General features: G+C 43.1%; 1 protein-coding gene across 1 annotated transcript; it reads right to left on the bottom strand.

Moving 5' to 3' along the window:
- Positions 1-249: 249 nt before the first annotated feature.
- On the bottom strand, positions 250-18588 carry KDR (kinase insert domain receptor (a type III receptor tyrosine kinase); the record flags this gene model as incomplete). Its single annotated transcript, XM_008942032.1, has 20 exons — positions 250-406; positions 2101-2189; positions 3405-3518; positions 4715-4819; positions 5080-5215; positions 5628-5734; positions 7434-7565; positions 7719-7865; positions 8478-8822; positions 9564-9672; positions 10246-10366; positions 11471-11627; positions 12457-12620; positions 12714-12825; positions 14255-14423; positions 14619-14758; positions 16048-16216; positions 16545-16669; positions 17800-17996; positions 18475-18588. Coding segments are annotated over 20 exons (2909 nt in total), but the record flags the coding sequence as incomplete, so codon positions are not given.
- Between the last annotated feature and the right edge of the window lie 726 nt (positions 18589-19314).

Genomic DNA, 19314 nt, shown 5'->3' with positions numbered 1-19314 from the left:
AACCCATGTTTCTCCAGTTTGGAGATCTCCAAAAGGCAGTCCAATAAAAATGCACCCTTTTCAGACAGGACATTACCTGGGATTGGGCTGAAGGGTTTGGGGTGCTGAACTAGATAAGCCATAGCTCAGGAATTTTTATCATCCACGAAACACCCCACACAGTTTTGAGGGAGCTTTGGAAATCACAGATTCCCCAGTGTTCCTCACCAGGCCCCAGCAATGACAGCACCAAGAGAAGACATATCCTACCATCCTCCTCTTCCACATCGCAGAGGGACCGCTCCTCCACAAAGCCAGAGCTTGCTGAGCTCTGGCTGCTGGTGATGCTGTCCAGCCGCCGCTTCAGGTCTGCGGAGACGTCACCAACATAGTTCTCCTTCCCCTGCCGAAACCTGGCACTTTTGGTCTAGAAATGCAAGGGGAGAGTGGGAGAAATCAGAAGCAGAAAGCATGCCAGAAGCTTCCTTGGGAGAGGCAATGTTGCCCCCCATGGTCTATGCCAGGGGCCCCACTGAAGGCAGGGAGGGCAGCCCAGTGCTAGCATGACCCGGCGCTCTGCTCCATGCCAGCTCCAGCTGGGGCACAAGGCTGGCATGGTGACAGCACTGGCAAACCCCAACCCTCCTGAGGTTGAGCTTGAGCACCCTCTGACACTCCACAGCACATTTTTAGCCTGCTCCTGCGCCCTCCTGGCCACCCCCCAGGAACATCTCCACATGCTGGGGAATAAAGCACACTGAGGAGCTGGCCTTCTCAGTTTCCTGGTGCCCACCACTTATGAATCATGTGTGGATGCTGCAGAACCCCCTCTCATACATTCAAGCTTCTCCACACTCCTACAGCTTTACCTCCCACAGCTGCAAAGGCCCTTCTGCAAAACCTTGGCCAAAACCCTAGCAGCCCTCAAAATCCGATTTTCCTCTTCCCCTAAGCCACTGAGTACCTCCTGGGAGAATGCCAGCCCTGCAGGCTTCCTCCACCACATTTCCATTTTCTCCTGCTTCAGTTTGGTGACTTTCCTCCCCCAGCAGGGCTGGCCTTTTCCATGGCCAATTCCCATCCCCACTGCTTGTGTAAGCAAGGGTCAGCACCTTCGTGAAACCCTGCCTCTTCCTTCAAGGCCTCTCAGATATTTGTTTATCCTTTTTACCTCACAAGAGGATGCAGTGAGTTGCCTTTGCCAATACAAAATAGTAAACAACGACTCCGAGGATAAAGAAAAACAAGCCCCTGGAGAACTGACAAGCAATTAGAAGAAGCTCTGATCTAAACATGGCAGCTGCAGGAAGACCCACACTGACCAGTGTGGCAGAACACAGCCCAGAAACCCCCCTCTTGGCTGTTGGGTGAAAAAAGGTAGGGTCCCAAGAATGATGCTCAGCTCTGGGTACACACAACCATGCTCTTCTTCCAGCAATCTGAGCCTCAGAGAGGATGGAACCTCCTAATCCTCTCCAGAAATCAGAACCCCTCTCAGAGATGTCCAGAAATTAGTTTGAAAAAGTCCTCCTCCTCCATTCCAACTCGAGTGCAAAGAGGGGGTGATGCGATGGAGCTCCCCTTTGCAAAGGACTTGGGAGGTGAAAAGCTGAACATAAACTCAGATACATCAATTATATAGAATTATTAACAGTAAACAAATGTATATCCTGGTTCAGCAAAGAGCCAAGGGAATAGTGAAAAGGATAATCAGGTGATAGAAGATACCTACGGATACCTGATGGGTATATACACTAAGCAGGGAGAGCAGTAATTTAAGGTGGTCTGGACCTTAACTAAGAAAGGAAAAAATTCAGGCTGATAATCGGAAAAAACTTCCTGACAGATACAGCCAAGTGTAGAACAATCTGCCAAGGGAAATAGTGGAAGCCCAGTTCCTTTGCACATTTTAAGCTAACAATAACAAAATAGCTACAATGCAGGGGCCAGGGGAAGGACTAGATGACCTCTGATGTCTTTGCCATCTCTCATTCCCATGAGAAGTGAGAGATACTCAGCGTCCCCAAGGACTGCCATTTCAATCTGCACTAGAAACAGCAACTTTGTGTGTGGAAAAAAACCACCAAATCAAACATTCTACTGTTAACCTTGACTCTTTACCTTGTAGTGGACAAATTCACTCCTCTTGCTCCGTAGGTAAGCTGACAGGTTTCCGAACTTGCAATATTCCACAATCACCATGAGTGGGCCTGTAAAACACATAAAGCAGTTCCTTAGAGAGACCATTTAGATCCCTCCTTATCTCACAGCATAATCTGTGGCAAGAAATGCATACATTTCCAAAAGCATTCTACTACCTAAAGGTTTTTAAAAATACGAGTAACAATAATTTTTAAAAATCCAATCAAAGCAGAAATTATCCCTTTTCTGCTGTAAAAGAATGGAAAAGAAAGCACATACTTTTGAAGCCTAATTTCATATGTGAAAATGTATAGTGGTGTGCTTATACTTAGAGTCCAAATAACTGCCTATGCTAATTGACATTGTAAGGATGCAACATACATATTTGAGTGAACTTCAATGTGATTAACCACTCATCTGCAATAGAGCACACATATTATTATCCACGCATTTTTGTGCACGCAGTTTAAGTCCTAAAAACGTATAACAAAAATCGTGGTTTCAGACATAGAGCCTTTAATGTACAGTTCAAACATGGTATTTCATACTCAAATTGCTTTATGGAGGCACATGCCACAATGAAAAATTTCCATCCTAGGTTTCAGAGACCAGGCATCTCTGTTTTATTATGGAATAAACAAGGAAAGAAATATTTATGGATTATGTTTCCCTCAACTACCGCACTTCTGCCATGGAACTTTACAAATTAAATTCTGATCCCACAGTAAGCCAAAAAGTCAGCTTCCCTGAAAAATTATTACTGAGTTACTTTACACTGAATTTCTTCCAAATTAGTGTACAGTGCTGGGTTTGTTACAGAAAACATCTGCCCCCAATTATAAAGCAAAACCAGTCCATCCACCCAAAGCTGGGCTCCAAATTGCAATCTGCCCTCTTGCACTCACATAGAGACACCCACAGCCCATCCAAAGCCAGGGAGGGAAGTCACAACTTCCCTCCGTTGCAGTGACAAGAACAAGACCAGCTTGTTAAATCTGGTACTAGACTCAGACCCAAAAGCTGTTACATGCGGGTTATCCACAATAAAAGTGGATCTGAGGTACAGAAAAGCAAAGTGACAGAACAATTAAGGGATGGAGCTGAATGTAGAACTCAAGGCTTCTGAGCCCTTATTCCACCTTTGGACTCACTCACTCATCAGATTTTTTTTTTTTTTTAAAGGCTATTTTTCCAACCCTTGACTTTGAAACTCAATTTTCTATGCAGTGGAAATGGCAGAAATAAGACTTTCGTTAGCACCTTCCCACTAAGAAGTTACTCACCTCCTGGCTTTGTGCAAGCTCCAAGTAAATTGACAACATTGAGATGATGCCCAATATGAATGAGGATCTTCAGCTCTGACATAAGTGCTCTGTGCTCACTATGGGTTGCACCCTCTGCAGAGGTAAAACAGCACAGATCAGGAGCATCGCAGACAGAAAGGATTTACCCTCCACTGTGCTCTCTTCTTCTATTTTTTCAGCCCACCTAGTGAGAAGTTTTGTTTGTTGGTAGCCTGGGTCAGCTATGCTCCACTGATGAAAGCTAGGCACATGCACGACAGGGTTAGTTTTGCTCTGCTGCTCCAAAGTTTTCCAAAGTTTGCCAAGGGCAGTACATCAGAACAGGGTAACAACCAATCCAGATTAGCAAACATCTTTTTACCTACAGACCTTTTGAGCAGTTTGTAGTCTGCCATTTGACCCTCCCAGCGAAGAAAAGCTAGAAAGAGTCCCGTAGCTATCATTGGGGGCCACACTAAGGGTTTAATGGGACCACAGGCTGGGGGAGTTAGGGGCAGGACCAAACAGGTCTGACCCTGCAGCCTCATCAAAAGCCTGGAGACATGGCTAGGGTCCTCAGCCTGAATAGAAGGGGAAGAGGAAAGAGCTGTAGCAGTGGGGAAAAAGGCACAGAGGAGGCAGCTCTCTGTGGGCTGCCTGAGCACTGGGACACTGGAGGAATACAGCTTTCCAACTTCTATTGTCATTACTGCAGACTCATCCCACTGTAATGAGTGGATTATTAATTATTATGATAATGAGTGAAACCCCTCAGCTTTCTCACCCTTCCTCCAGTACAACACAGGGTAGGTTACAGCCTCCCCAGCTGCTGGCAGCCCCATTTTGCTGTCCCAGCTACATCCTTGTCAGCAACAATGCTTCCAAATTTTCTGTGGCAAATGCAAGGCACTATAATATGATTTAAAGTGAGGAGAAAGCTGTTCAAAACTATGAGTCATTTTGGAGTGTGCCTAAGCCACTGTCTGAGACTTGCAGAAAGCTTCCTACCAGGCAGCATAGAGCAAAAATGGACATGTGCAAATTGCTTGCAGGAACAAGTTTATATTCTGAACCCAAGTAGGTATTTAAAGCAATGGCTAAGAAACCACAGCTGCATTGCACCAGTTATCGATGAGGGAAGGGCTTGTACTTTTCCTAATCACTGCTCCATGACACCAACTGCTAAGCTAAACTTGTCTACACTATTGGTACAAACTTTTTGATTTTTTTTTCTATCTACTAGTCATAGCACTGGCAATTATCCCTATATTGTGTATTCAAGAAGAAGTTTCAGTCATCACTTTTTTTACCTTTAAGCATTTTGACAGCCACTGTTTTGCAGGTAGCAGTTTTGTCAATCCCAAATGCATCTGCTTCTATGACCTGGCCAAAAGCTCCACGACCAAGAGGTTTACCTTGAAATGAGAAAATTAATATGCTCTGATTTATTTGCATGGGGTGATGAGCAACAGATGCAGAATAAACAGCAACTCTAAATTGAGTTTCTGTACCAGGAACTAACAGAGGGTTGATAGTAGGGACAGGATGCATTATATCCCATGGGACCACAGAGCCCACCTGGGAGTCCTGCATCAAGGCAGCCCCACAGCAAGCCAGGACCTGAAAGACCCCCCAGGCCAGGGCTGAGTGAGTGGCCTGTGCAGTGAAGACACACCTAGCTTTAGCCGGTCTCTGGGAAACTCCCACTTGCTGGCATCATACGGCAGCCGTTCGCAGTGCTCATCTATAGGGACTTCATCAGGATCCATGATGATTGACAAGTAGCCAGTCTTCATGTCCCCTCCACTGGCCTGGAAAATGGTATTAGTTGTAGTTGCACAGATATTTTGCTGGTGATGTGCAGGCAAAGTGCCATTTTCTCACTATGTAGTGTTTCACTAGTTCCCAGAAATGCCAGGCTACCGTTTCCCTGCACCATGTCATTGTGAGTGCCATCACTGTTAATTACTTGCACTTTTTTTTAATTAAAAAAACCAAACAGATGAAACACTTTTTTTTTTTTTTTTTCTTGCAAGGGTCTGTCCAATTAAAAACAAATTTCAGTGCCCCCAGTTCCAGGCAAGAATGTTATGGCATGGAGTGAAAAAATGTGTCTGTTGATTTAAGAACAATGGCAAGAAACAACACAAAAGGCCTCAAGTCAGCTCTCATTTGTCATGCAAGACCAGGGCTGATAGGACGGTATGAGAAATTATTCATTACCCGCTTAACGGTCCGGAGGATGATTACAAGAAGCAACCAGAAGAACATGGCAATGACTGCAGTGCCAACGAGGATAATGAGCTCCAGATTTGTTTTCTCTTCAGCGCCTGGGAAGAAGTAAATGAGTATCTGAGTGATAGCTGGAAGCGTATTGGTTTTGTTCATTCATTAACGCAGAGAATGGAGGTCCTTGTTCTGAAGGTTCGTTTTAAAAGTGCAACACGGAGCAAGAAAACGAAAGCAAAACAAAACAAAAAGCTTTGGGGTTTTGTGTTAGAATATTATGTCTAGTTTCACGCTGTTTACACACCACAACACAATTGTGCTTACACACAATTTCTTAGCATCAGCTTTCTTCCAAGGACAGTATCTGCAACTTTGGCAAATATTAAAAAAAAGTAAAATCTCACATTTTAAAAATAAAACATTGTTTTAGAATGCTCAAAACAAATGACTCTCCAGAAACTGAAAAAAGATCCCATCATATAGCTGTGAGAAGGACCTAGAGAACAATCTTTCTCTTGTCTCTTTACAAGCTTCAGCTGGGGCATGAAAAAATGTGGTTCTAGAAGAACACATAAAAACAAGGTCTTATTTACAACATCCCTTTTCCAGTAAAATTGTCTCCAGTATATACCACTTGAACATCTACTGATGTGCAGGAATAGCTCTCTTCTGCAGCTCCCATTCAGCCCATCATGCTCCTCTATTTCACCCCTTGCACCGTGCAGATTTTGCTCACAGCAACACACTTCATCGCATGATCCCAATGAGCTGCACTAGAAATCTCTTGGAGAGAGATAGTTATGTCCTATATTGTATGTCTTATCTGTGTATACAGATTTTCAACTTTTACAGACTGCCCCAGTCATATTTACCACATCAGCTGAAATCTACATTGATGTCAGCTGCAGATAATTCCTATCCCATGTAAACATATTGCCCAACATCTTAATTTCCTAAAGGGACCTGTAAGAATAACAGGATACTGCTTTAATGACCATAATGGAACCAATCAGACAATTACCCTGATGTGTAAGACAGAGGTTTGTGAAGGTTTATGATTGAATTTTGCAAACGTAGTCAAGAAGCTTTAAGTTCAAGGCTTCTCATTGCAGCTCTTAGTGGAAAGTCCATCATGGTTCCAGCTACTCAGACTGCAGACTCTTGTTAGGTTTTGTTGTTTATCATTGCAAATTGCATTTTGGTGCGCCACAATAGGACTAGAACAAGTGAGAGATGGGTGTCACAACGTTACTTTCAGACCTTGGTGGACTAAGGCTGGAGACCCCTAACCCAAAACCACTACCCGTTCCTATCACTGAAAGGGGACAGCAATCACAATAGACTGCACAAAGTCTTCACTCCGCTTTTCTTAGGTGCCCTGACAATGACATAGTGTAAAAAGTTAAAACTGTTAAAAAATACAGTATAACCATTACGTTGCCAAGACAACAGAGATGCCCCAGGATATCTGCAGGTTCAGGTAGGCTCTGTTGTAGAGGTTTGCATATAATGTAGACCAGCAGAGTTTTCTTTGCAACCACAAGTAAATAGATGGAGCTCTTTTTACAAAGCACTAAACAACAGTTTAGTTTTAGTTTTTCTTGTGGAGAAGAAAGCACCATCCTCAACAGCTGGGATTGCAGTGGTTATGACAGCCCAGTTTGAGCTTGATACAAATGGTCAGGACTTTCTGCAAATCTCAGGGTGTGTTTTCAGAACCCTCATCAGGATAGACAGTAGATTTTCCTTTTGATTATTTTAGAGATTTCATGCATAATCTCAAAAGAAGCTGACACTAACCTTCCACTGAAAAAAAAGCCACTGCTTTTTTGCATCCGAGGACATTGCAGGCAAGGCAGGTGTATAGCCCTCCATCTTCCTTCCTCACTCGGCGTATGGTTAGTGTTTTGTTTCCATCTTTCAAAACGATACCTGGAAAAAACAGTGATCCTTGGTTCTGCTACTTCTACACCGCTTTGTGTTAAAAATTTAAAATTAAACTTTCCCTGGTGAAAATCAGCAGTGAGTCCCATGGAAGAAAGCCCTTAAGTGATAGAAAATTCATAGCGCAGGAGCAATCCTCACCTGAATCTTCGAAAAGGGTTTCATTATTTTTAAACCACATGATGTTTGGAGGAGGAATGCCATTTGCTGTGCATGACACTTCTATGGTTTCACCAATGTTTGTTGTTTGATTTTCCAGATTCCCTATGAGTGTGGGTGCCATGGGCTCTGTTGGTTTGAAAATACAGCAAAATTACTGTCCATTCAGGACAGCTCATGAACATGCATAGGTATTTTCCTGAATCTGCCTACTCAGCCTAGACATCTAGCTCCCAAAGCAAAGCCATCACTATTTCTGTGAAGAGCTGATCGATTATCAGCGTGCATTGCTTGCACCTGAGTAACAGCATCACCCCATGACAGTTTTGAATTATAGCCACTACTTCAAACTCAAGAGTCAGTGGCACAAAGCAGTAGCACAAACAATATGAATACACACTTGCATATACAGCTAGAGGGAAAAAACATGTTTTGAAAAGTAAAACTGAGAAGTTACTGAGCTAAACACAAGCCATTATTTGTGCAAAAGCCAGACTCATCTCCCTGCACAGCACAGTGGCTTGGTCAGCATTTCCTCACTGGTACTGACGAAATAGTAAGTCCCTGCTGCTCCAGCATGCCCCAGATCTGCATGGTACAACAAATGATCTAAATGTATTTAACAAACTGACTGCAACACTAAGCCAAAACACACAAGGCCTGAAGATACCAAAAACTAACACTACTGTGGTTATTTTCATACACAGTCATTCATTTTGGTTCACAGTAAGAGATCTGTACCTTGAACAGTGAGATGCTTCACCAGGCAGTGCTGTGTTTTGGCCTTTTTGTCCTGAGCAATGCAAACGTAGTCCCCTCCATCCTGGAGGGAGATGTTACGGAGGATGAGCTCTAAGGTGACATTTTCACCATTGGTATTTGAAACTGTCGCATTCAGCTTCTGGAGAGCATTGAGGTTCTTGCAAACGGGCATGGGCAGCCCTCCAAAGGGAGCCTGTGAAGTGTGAGTACTAAGTTTGTACCAGGACAGCTTCTCAAAGGTTAATTTGTCTGCTGTGCATTGCAAGGACATGTTATCCTTCTCTGTGAGTTGATTCCGAGGCTGGAGATTAATTTCAAGACCCCCTGCAAGTTAAAAAGTAAAAGAAATTCCTATTACGTTGCACATTTTGTTGACAACGCTAACTTGGAGGAGCCTTTTTACAAATACAGCCTTATCCTCACCCAGTTGTAAATAACAGAAAAAAAGCCCTGAAAAAACCCAGCCAATCAATCATCTAAGGAGTAGGAACTCATTAAAAGTAATACATTTAAAACGGATCAAAGGGAGGGCTGTGGCATGAACACAGCTCCTCTTCCCATAGAAGCTTACAGCAACCTAAGAAGATTCTTAGCATTTTCTTACAGATAATTTTTAGACTTGGATTTAAATAATTTTTCAGCATGTGAATATGGGGACTAATTTTCCAGAAGACAGAGGTTGTTTGCCACCATTTTCAAAAATCTTAGTTCCAGCTTTTACAGTAATTTTTACTCATTCTGTGACACTACCATAATTTCTCTGTAGTTCTTTTAAGTGAATGCAAAAGCCCAACAGCAATCTCTCTTGGGACAACAGTGCCCATCTGTGTCATTTTCAAGGGACCACTGCTCCGACTGATGCCAGCAGAACTAATCACTTGGCTGAAGTTAGGTGGTGACTTTAAAGGCTTCCTTAGGAAAATTTTAGGTAAACCTAAAATCCTAAGGGATTAAAGGTTTTTATAAAGGCCAGGAATCAGACAACAGTGTTGAAGTGCCTACCACCAGTGAAAGAGATGAAATAACATTGATTTAATATGGCTGTGCTCAACAGGGTATACTTACTGGTCACATGAAAGGAGATAACTCTCTCACTTGACCCAGCTCTGTTCGTAGCCATACATCTATACAAAGCAGATACATTTGCTGCTTGAATCACAAGGGTGCTCACAGTCTGCAAAAGAAAATCAAGCAATATCAGACCATATCATGAGCCTGACTACCCCAACAGCTCAGCACAACCAAAAGTCCCTCCAAAGCACAAATCCATGGCACTTCAGGAGCACTGTCCCCTCCTGAGGTTTAATTTTTTTTTTTTTCCTTAAGTGTGTAATAATCAGACAAAAGAAAACAAGACAAAGCAGCCTGTCAGGAGGCAGACTTTGGTGTATATGTTAATCAGTGTTGCATCCATAACTATTTTCTGCTCTTCAGTCTCTTCAGCTTCTCCTTACTATAGTTAATTGGCAAGATTAACTCACCTAACTTTGAACTGTTAAAAGATACGCACTGAAATCTAAGTTATGTTCCTCAGTGGAGACTCACTTTGGGTCAGTGTCGGAAGGACTTGAAAGTGTGTGCCTGTGCCTATTGGCTCCAGCAGGAGCTTGCACAACAAGCTGAGACTAGACCCCAAGTTTAATGAAAGGTGAAAAGAGCCTCATCTCTAGTGATATATTTCCAGATACATGACTGATGAACAGGTTGCTAATCAACCCAAATCAACAGAAAAGAAAAATCTGCTCACCTTTGTTTTCCCAGCAATAGTAGCAACTCGCTGCTTAATTTCAACCTGATTCCCACCCTTTCTCTCTGAAATCACTTTCCATTTCCTGCATGCATATGGATTGGCTCCTGAGCGAACTTTCCTGAGATATAAGTAGAGACATATGCATTAGATCAGATGAATATTCACCCTTCTTGAGAAAGCGGTTTTGTGGTCTTTTTGTAACATGCATTTATTGATCCATAAATCAGATGCATCACCAGCCACAGTCTGCATCTGGGAGTTAAGAGTCCATTCCTTGAAACATTTCTATTAAATTGCACCCTATAACCTTCTGAGACCTTTGTGCTCTGTAAAATAAGGAACCCCCAAGCCTAAAGGTGAATTTTGTCATTAATCTGCCTGTGTCAGCTCAGTTGGGATGCTTGGAGGGAAGCAGCTATTCTGGGAACAAATCTCCATTCATAAATGGATGATTCAAGTTAATTTAGTTCAAAGGAAGACAGAGAGACATAGAAATCTCCAAACTCTCCACAAGAATTTCTTGAGGACAGTAGCCATTGTGTAGAAAGCAACCAGGCACCAAAGGAAGAAACTAGTGGAAATCATTTTAAAAACAACAACAGGAAAGAAGAATGCTTTTTTTTTTCCTGGCTTCTTTTTTTTTTTTTTAAAGGAAATCTGGGCTTATGGCAGGCCCAGATAAGGGAAGTTGTGTGAATCTCAGTCAGGCACTCTCTCTATCATTCCCCAACATCAATCAGTGCACTTCCTCCAAGATACACTTTCACACAGATAAAGAGCACCGTCACGCTCAGCACTGGAGCGCAAGAGAAAAAACAGCACAAGGATCTGCAATTAGCATAAACAGCAAATTTCCTCTGTTTGGGATGGAGTTTGGGGCCTGCAGCCCATGGGGAGTTCTGAGGGGAGAGTACACAGAGAGCTGTGTTTGAAACCCCACGCAAACCAAGATGCGCTTCACGAAAGCACAAGGGCAACACGCAGGCGCTGCCGTCTCCTCGCTGTGGGGGAGTGCCCCTTGCCCCTGCTGACAGCAATGACCCCAGCAGAGCCTGCCTGCAACAATCTGCTGGTTAAGCACAACAATCTTTTCCTCATTGGTCATCGGGTTTGTCCTCAGTAACCTGTCTGGACAAGGAATCCACCCAAAAAAAAAAAGGCAAGTCCAACACCCTTCCCGAGCGACGCAAGCCGCGGAGGGCGGCCCGGGTTTCGCACTCACTGGGGGCTGAAGGTGCACTCCTCCTCCAGCTGCCAGTGCCAGAGGACGGCGGTGGGCGGTGGGACAGCGTAGACAGTGCAGGTGAGCGCCTGCGTCGAGCCGTACTTGTAGGAGTCCACGGGGGCCAGCAGTGCGTTCTCGCCGATCTGGGGGGGCACTGGAGGAGAGCAGCGGGTTACACCTCTTGCTACGGGCTCCCCAGTGGCACCAGGTGCCACCACATGCACGTGTTAGACCCACAGCAACGAATGTGTGCCGTGCCCCACATCCAAATGCAATGCAGAGCATCTCCAAGGGCATGTTGGGAAGAGGTAAACCTGCCCAACATCTTGAGGATCAGGTCCTCAAGGATCTCCTATAAAATTTTGTGTCATTACCCCCTGCTTTAAAATGCAGGCCTCAGACTCCCACCACCACGCCCAACCATTGAATGCATATTATTCCCCAGCCCTGATCCCACTGCAGGTAGCCTCGCTGCCCTATCCAAGACCTGCTGTCTTCAAAGCATTCAGGCTAAGTTGTTTCCTGGGGAGCAGAGAGGAGGAGGACGAGGAGAAGGGTCGCGCAGGGCAGGGAAGAAGAGGAGGGCCAGGCTGCGTGGGGCAGGAAGGATGGGCGAGGCAGGACAGGGCCAGGATGAAGTGGGGTGGGGGAGGTCTCCAGCAGCATGACCAGTAAGGAGGGCAGGAAAAGAGCAGGATGCAGAGGCAAAGAAATAATATACAGAAAAACAAACCAAAAAAAAGCCCACACATACAGTATCATCACAAAACCACCACCAGGAGCCCGTAGCCTCTTGACCACCACATCCTGGAGCCAGGAGAGACGGGCCACCTCTGCCCTCCTAAAGCTGAGGTTCAAGTGCTCTCCTCCCAGCCACCACCCCCACTTAGATCTTCATAGCTCTGGGATGAATTTAATCCTAAGGATGGTGATACACCACATACATACAGGAAAGAAAGGTACCCCTTTGGTATGCCACTTACCATTCACAAGCAGAGTAAACATGTGTCTCTTTTGGATCTTGTTAGTAGGGTTTGTAAGGACGACAGTGTAATTCCCAGCATCCTTCTCTGTTGCTTCAGTGATCACTAATGTGTAGCCCAGTTTAACTGTATGATTTGCATCGATGGCTTTTCCATTTTTATACCTGAAGAAAATATAGAGTGCTTTGAATACTTTGGAGATTTACCTTGACTCAGAATAGCTCAGTTTTTCCAACACATTATGTCCTTGTTCTTACCATTTTGCCTCTGGTGGAGGATATCCCTTAAACTTGATGGGTATTTTGACTGTATCACCTAGCCTTGTCTCAACCACATTCTCCATTCTCTCCAGATGAATAAAAGGACTTTCTAAAAAAAAAAAAAAAAATCTAAACTAAATGCGCTTTCCACATAGACAAAAGCATTTATTTGGGTTAGCACTCAACAGCAGATGACAAACAGGGGGCCAGTGACCAGATGACACTGGTAAAGCACAGCTGGCTCCAAACTTGGCTCTGGAGAGATGGACCCACCATAAAAACCCAGTCCTCTCCCTCACACAGAGGAACAGACCAGTTCCTCCACCAAGGAGCTCTGGAAAGAAGAGACAAGACTCAGCTCTCAGGATGATGTGACAACTGTCAGATATAGTATCAGACCTGTATATACATACATATATGTATTTATATATATGTATTCATATACACACACACACATATCATAAAATTGGCTCAATCTACACATTCCAGGAAATAACAGCATTCAAAACTAAAATTTGATAAAGTTAGATACTTTCAGCCTCTTCTCAAGTAAATATTTGAACCACTGTAGTTATGGAATACCCTGAAATTATTTACATTACTTGCCATAAGTTTTAAACTTGCATTCAGACTAAGATAGCAACTAGCTTTTTGACTAAGATTTAGGATGGTATAGACTTAATATCTGGCACACTCACTGTAGCACATGAGCTTGTTTTGGTTCCTCAAGAGAAACAGAAAAAAAAAAAAACAGGAGAAAATTAAGTCTATCTTGAATCACTGTGCCATATAATAAGTTTGAATGTCAAAAAAAAAAAAGCCATTAATATTCTTACCCCTGAATTCAGACCTCAGGAAAAGCAGTCTCCTTCAAAATAAAAATTCTTTTGTGTGACTCAGTGACTAAAAATGGGCCATTCTCATGCTGGCAGTTCATTTGTAGCAGTAAGCCAGTGGAGCCATGGGGGCTGTGCCCAAGAGGGGCTTGAGAGAAGGCTATAGGATGTGGCCTCGTACTTATCTATGCACTTAGCCAAAGTTGTTTCCTTTGCATGATGTCCGTACAACCAAAACTCCATTTGATTCATCTAATCATAATATAAAAGATGAAATTTTTATTTTCCTAGCTTTACTCATGATCAACCTGACTCTTGTCCTACAGAGTCACCACAACCTAGTCTAAATTCACTTGGAGCGAGAACAGGCAGCCCTTATACAAAGTCATCTGCACAAATTCAGCTTTACAGGACCTCAAGGAGGTCAAAACAGAAGAAGACCAGAGGCTTGCCTCAGTTTATTTTACTGCTCATTTTCCTCTGGGATTTTGCAGCTTTCAGTCACATACACCATTCTTTACAATCTTACAATTACCTAAGTGTGTGGTATAAAAATAATCCTATAGTGAGTGTAAGCGAAGTAGTGTTGCTGCAGTTTGGTTAATTTCTGTCATTTGACTTATTGTTGAGATGCCTTCTACATTCCAGTAATCTGTCCCAAACCTGAAGCAACCAACACAACTTAAGTGGAAGATGTCATACCATGGATAATGAAGTAACTGCTGTTTTTCATGTTCATACGACCGCTGGATGCTGCACAAGTGTATCGACCTTTGTCACTTAAGGACACGCTGTCGATGGTAAGAGTGCTTACAAACTTCTTTACTTCTCCTGCAGTGGTTTTTAAATCCCTTATTGTGGCACGTTTTTCCTGTAATTGATAAAAGACAGAAGCGTTTGGGAATTTTATTGTTATCCCTCCCGTCACCCTGTGCACTCGTGTATATACTCGCTATTTCTTTGTGCATTATCATCTGCTTTGTCAACATCATAAAGGGGGGAGTGACATTATACCTAAATCAAATTTTGTTGTGATGTTGGCAGCTTTAAGGTATTATGGATTTACCTTGATGGAAGGGTAGTCCCATTTAAAATCAATTCCCACATTCAGTTCTGTCCTTACGGTGCAATTGAGAACAAGTTTTTCTCCCACTGCCAGCTCTACTTGCTGGTGTGGGTTCATTGTCAGGTCATAAATTCGGTATCCTAGAGGAAGAAAAAGGCACATCCAAAATATGGTGGTAAGAAGAGGTTTCTTTACAGTACTCAGCACCAAATTTCCCAAGCAAATCCATCAGAACTCCTACTGAAACCTGAGCTGCTCCTCCTACTGAAGCCCCTGGTGCCCCAGTGCAACACGATGTGTACAAAGGAGCATGGAGAGAAGGGATGTGGGTGCCCTGAGCACTTCCCATCTGAGAGTCCCATCAGACAGTGGCATAGCAGGATGTACACACTTGATCAGAGACCCCCAGCAGTGGGAGCAGGCAGGAGACAGTGATCCACACAGTTCCTCTACCTTGGACACCTTCTTATCCTTGTGAGACCTAAAACTAAAGAAGATGTATCCTCCTCCCCAGCAGTAAGTGAGAATTTTATTAAAAATAACAGTCTGACATTGGCAATATTATCCAAATATTGACATTATCAAATATTTTGAGCAATAAAATATTTAAAACATTCCAAGCTGGAATATTCTGAATGCAGAAATTCTGCAGATATTCCGAATTTGGTCCAAATCAGAGTGAGGGTTCATGAGTTTGATGGAGAAGCAAGAGCCTGCTGTGCAGAGTAAAGGGCGGAGGGCTGCTATGTCTTCCTGCCAAGCAAGACAAGAAGACTGCCTTGGTGCCATCTGCCCACTTGAAGTGGCCACTGTGTCCTCAGCCAAAGGAGAAATAGCTGCAGTTTCACCTCAGGCTTGAGCCTCCACAAAATCATGGTGTTATTTCTAGGTTTTGATAAACAGCTACAAAACAAACTAGAAGAGCATAAATCCCTGTGAGAGTAAGGACATAGGTCTGAAGGAGACAAGACAACCTAGCTCCTAGCATGAACTTCACATTCCCCATTCCCTTGGTACCCCCTCAGAGTAATTCCTTTCCATCTGCTGCTGATGGATGCCTGCCTCTAGTTCTCTTCAACTATGAGTTGCATCCTGCATAAGTGCATAAAGTACAGAAAAGAGTGATTTTAGGAAAAAGACTTGTGTTGTCAGGAAAAGAAAAAAAATCCCTGGCATCTGTGTAAAAAACTAAAAATAGAAGCACTTATCCCAGTGATGAACCAGAAAGAGCACAATACATGGCATTTAAAAGAAAAGTAATATATATCACAACATCTATTTTGCATTAGCTGCATTGTCAGTATTGAATAACGTAGAGTCCAACCAAATGTAATTGGTTCAGTATGTTGTAGTGAGCAAAATAAAACCAGCCATTGAGAAAAAAAAAAAAAAACACAAACAAACAAACAAAAAAACACCTTTGGCTTACCTACAACTGCAACTATGTATATCACAGACTGGTAGCTTTCATCATCTATTTTAGTTTCACAGAAGACCATGCCCGCGTAGTTGATTAAATGACTGGGTATAGTGAAGCCTTTCTTGTTATTCCACGAAATTGACTTCCCATCAGGAACAAATATCTTTTCTGGATATTTCTGTTTGAAATATTGATAAAATACATAGTCAGATTTCAAAAATCAAACAACCCTGAATTTTCAAGTCCAACGTTTTCCATAACCACATGGTCCCAGTTTTGACATCCTAACTCGGGCAAACTCCCTTTCACAGGCAACCCCTCCACACTTTGAGAGTGCAGGATCGTGGATGAGCAGTACATTTACAGCATTCACCTTGTAATCACAGGCTGCAAAATTCCCAAAGATGGAAGGAAGTTTTTAAGAAATTTATCTGTATTTCAGGTACGGTATTTATGTCACAGTGATCTCAAGTAACTCTTAATATAGTAGTGGGCTCTTCCCTTACCGCATGTAGAGATACATTGAGATTTGATATGGTTCCAAGGCATGGCACTACCACGGTTTTATTCTTAGTGATGTATACAATGCCAAGCTGATCACTAACTGAAGTCACAAATGGAGATCTGTAATCTAGAAGAATATTCAGTTAGTAAAAGGATGTTAATTAGCACGCGATTATGGAGGAAACATTTCCAATTTTGTTCTTTCCCTGTTTCTTCTCAAATCAGTTTTATTCTTTCTTATGTGGTAAAACATTGAAACGATGAGACTAAATAGAGGGTAGATATTTTGACAGACCCCAACCCAGCTTTACAATACCATTATTCTCAAAACAGTTATCAGCAGTAGTGTGCACTTTGGAGAATAGCTTCCTCCCATGGCAGTCTTTGTGCCGACAAAAATCTGATTTACCCTAGTGTGACTTTCCTTGCATAAGTATTACAGGAAATATCAGTCAAAAGTAGCGACATGCTACATTGGCGCTTCCAATGGCAGCATCCTTTTCAAAGTGAGACAAAAAAAATAAGTTCATGACCTTATAAAACAAGCTAACCCATGTACCTAATAATATCTTATTTTTTCAAAGTGATAACTATAAATTGACAATAAAAAGGAAAGAAGGTGCATAACAAAATTAGTATGAAGGCATCAGTGCAAAAGAGCAGATGCCTCAATGAATGTGCTTGCTTATGCTGGGCATGTAACTGGAGGCTTTGCAGTGTCCATGACACTCAGCTGCGTTGCTGCCAACACAACCAACAGCCTGAGTTTTGCCATCACCGTTGGCAAATGTATGGAAGTTTATGTTTTGGGGTTGAGTTTTGGGGTTTTTTTTAATGTTATCAGATAGTACAAACTGTACACGGGATCAGATCTTCCATTTTTAATAAATATCCAATCTCTGTAATCCTCCCTTGTACAAAACTCCTGCTGAGATCAGTAATAGCTCTGCATTCGTGAGGACAGGCTCAGAGCACAGCAGAGACACGTACATCAAGTTCTGGGTGGAGGAGAAGAGACCAATTACTGCATGCAGCAGGTCAGTGCAAAATTACAGGTGCAAAGGCTTCCCTAATGATGGCAACTAGCATATTGGCATGAAATCACTCAAGATGAAAACAAGAAAATTAACAGTTTCACAGAACCAAAAACTCTAGGGCTAATAAATTTTACTGTCAAAACCATTTTGAAATATTTCATGTCCCTTTTGTCTCTAGAGGCTAGGGGAAGAGCCACCTAGGAGCTGTGTAAGTGCTTACCTTGAACATAGACATAAATGGTAGTAGCTGCCTGCTTGTCCCTGTAAAGGCACCTGTAGTCCCCTGTGTCATTGCCAATGACTTTGAGGAGAGTAAGTCTCTTGCAGTAGGGCCCATCGCTGCAGTCTGTCACAGAGATACGCTTCTCAACACTGCTCTGGTTGCTTGGCCAGGACCACTCCAGTGGTCCCTGACCGCTGGGAAAGCAAATGTGAGTGTGAGCATGTGACAAGTGTCCATACCAATGCCAAGGTGGTGACCCTCAGACCCTCTACAGCTTTTGAAAGGAACACACATCATCCTGTCACACCGAGCATCACACCATGTAGGAAGAACTCACCTAAATTTACTAATAGTTAGTACTTATAAGGAAGCTGTTAAGTGACACAGAACCTGAAAGAGACTGTCAAGAGCACAGCCCACCAGTAGGCTCCATGAGGACCCAGGTGACGCTTCCCCTTCCCAGCCACCCTGCACTCCACAGCTCTTCCTCGCTGAACCCCTCTAAGATAGCTTTTAAAGCCCATCAGGGAGAAGTGAGGTGGGGGGCACAAAGAGATTGGGGAGAAACAGGAGCAATGACAGAAAAGAGCCTGAATCTCCTGCGATTCTGTACAAAAAACTCACTGCATGCATTACCCCCACCAAAATCATGCTGGACAGATGTGCCCTTACCTGCAAGTAATATTTAGAGTGTTATTCGCAGTTATTGTGAGGACATCTTTTTGGATGCTAAGGGTTGGCTGATCCAGAGAAACTAATAAACCTGCAAAAATATGTATAAAACCCCTCAAATCAACCCAATAAACAAAGTAAATGTTACTCAATCAGAAAGGCTTTACATACAGGAATGTGCAGCATGTTTTAAGCCGACACTTTCACACCACCTACTTAGCAGTGAAGGGTAAAATAATGACTTTTCATACACCTCAGAAAGTTCAAAAACTCTGTCATAACAGGAAGCAAAGGCAGATGGTCAGGAGCTAGCTGTAGAGCACGACAATTCAGGCAGCCAGGGTGGAGTTCCTGTTTTCTTGCGTTGCCAACTTCAAGGTCTAACAAGAGGATGTAGGACATTGAAACGAAGTGAACCTTCATCTGATGATCTCACTCCCTGGGGACAAGGATTACTAACTTTTCTTATAATAAATTGAATATACTCATGTTCTTCAAGACTGATGATCAATGAATTACGTGAAGAAAAAAATAAATTACAGTTTGTCACAAATTCGAGATCCCATGAATTTATTTTATCCTATGATTTTCTAAGTTTTTAATCTTTCCTCCTAAGCATTTAGGCAAAATCCTATTGCTGCCAGACTACTAGCACAAGGGCTCACAACACACCCACCCCAAGCCACGCACGCTTGTGAGGGCTGCGCTCTGGGAGCCAGCGCCTGCTCTGAGGCAACAGCCCAGCTGGCACAACATCTGTGAGTACCACAGGGAGAGATTTTCTCGGCTCTGGCTGCTCCCACCACTGTCAGGAATCCCACCTCACCTGGGTGAGCCAGC

This window comes from Merops nubicus, unplaced genomic scaffold (genome assembly GCF_000691845.1).
Source record: "Merops nubicus isolate BGI_N331 unplaced genomic scaffold, ASM69184v1 scaffold49566, whole genome shotgun sequence".
Lineage (NCBI taxonomy): Eukaryota > Metazoa > Chordata > Aves > Coraciiformes > Meropidae > Merops > Merops nubicus.
Note: the sequence above shows the minus strand (reverse complement) of the source record. Positions and strands in the feature narration are given on the sequence as shown.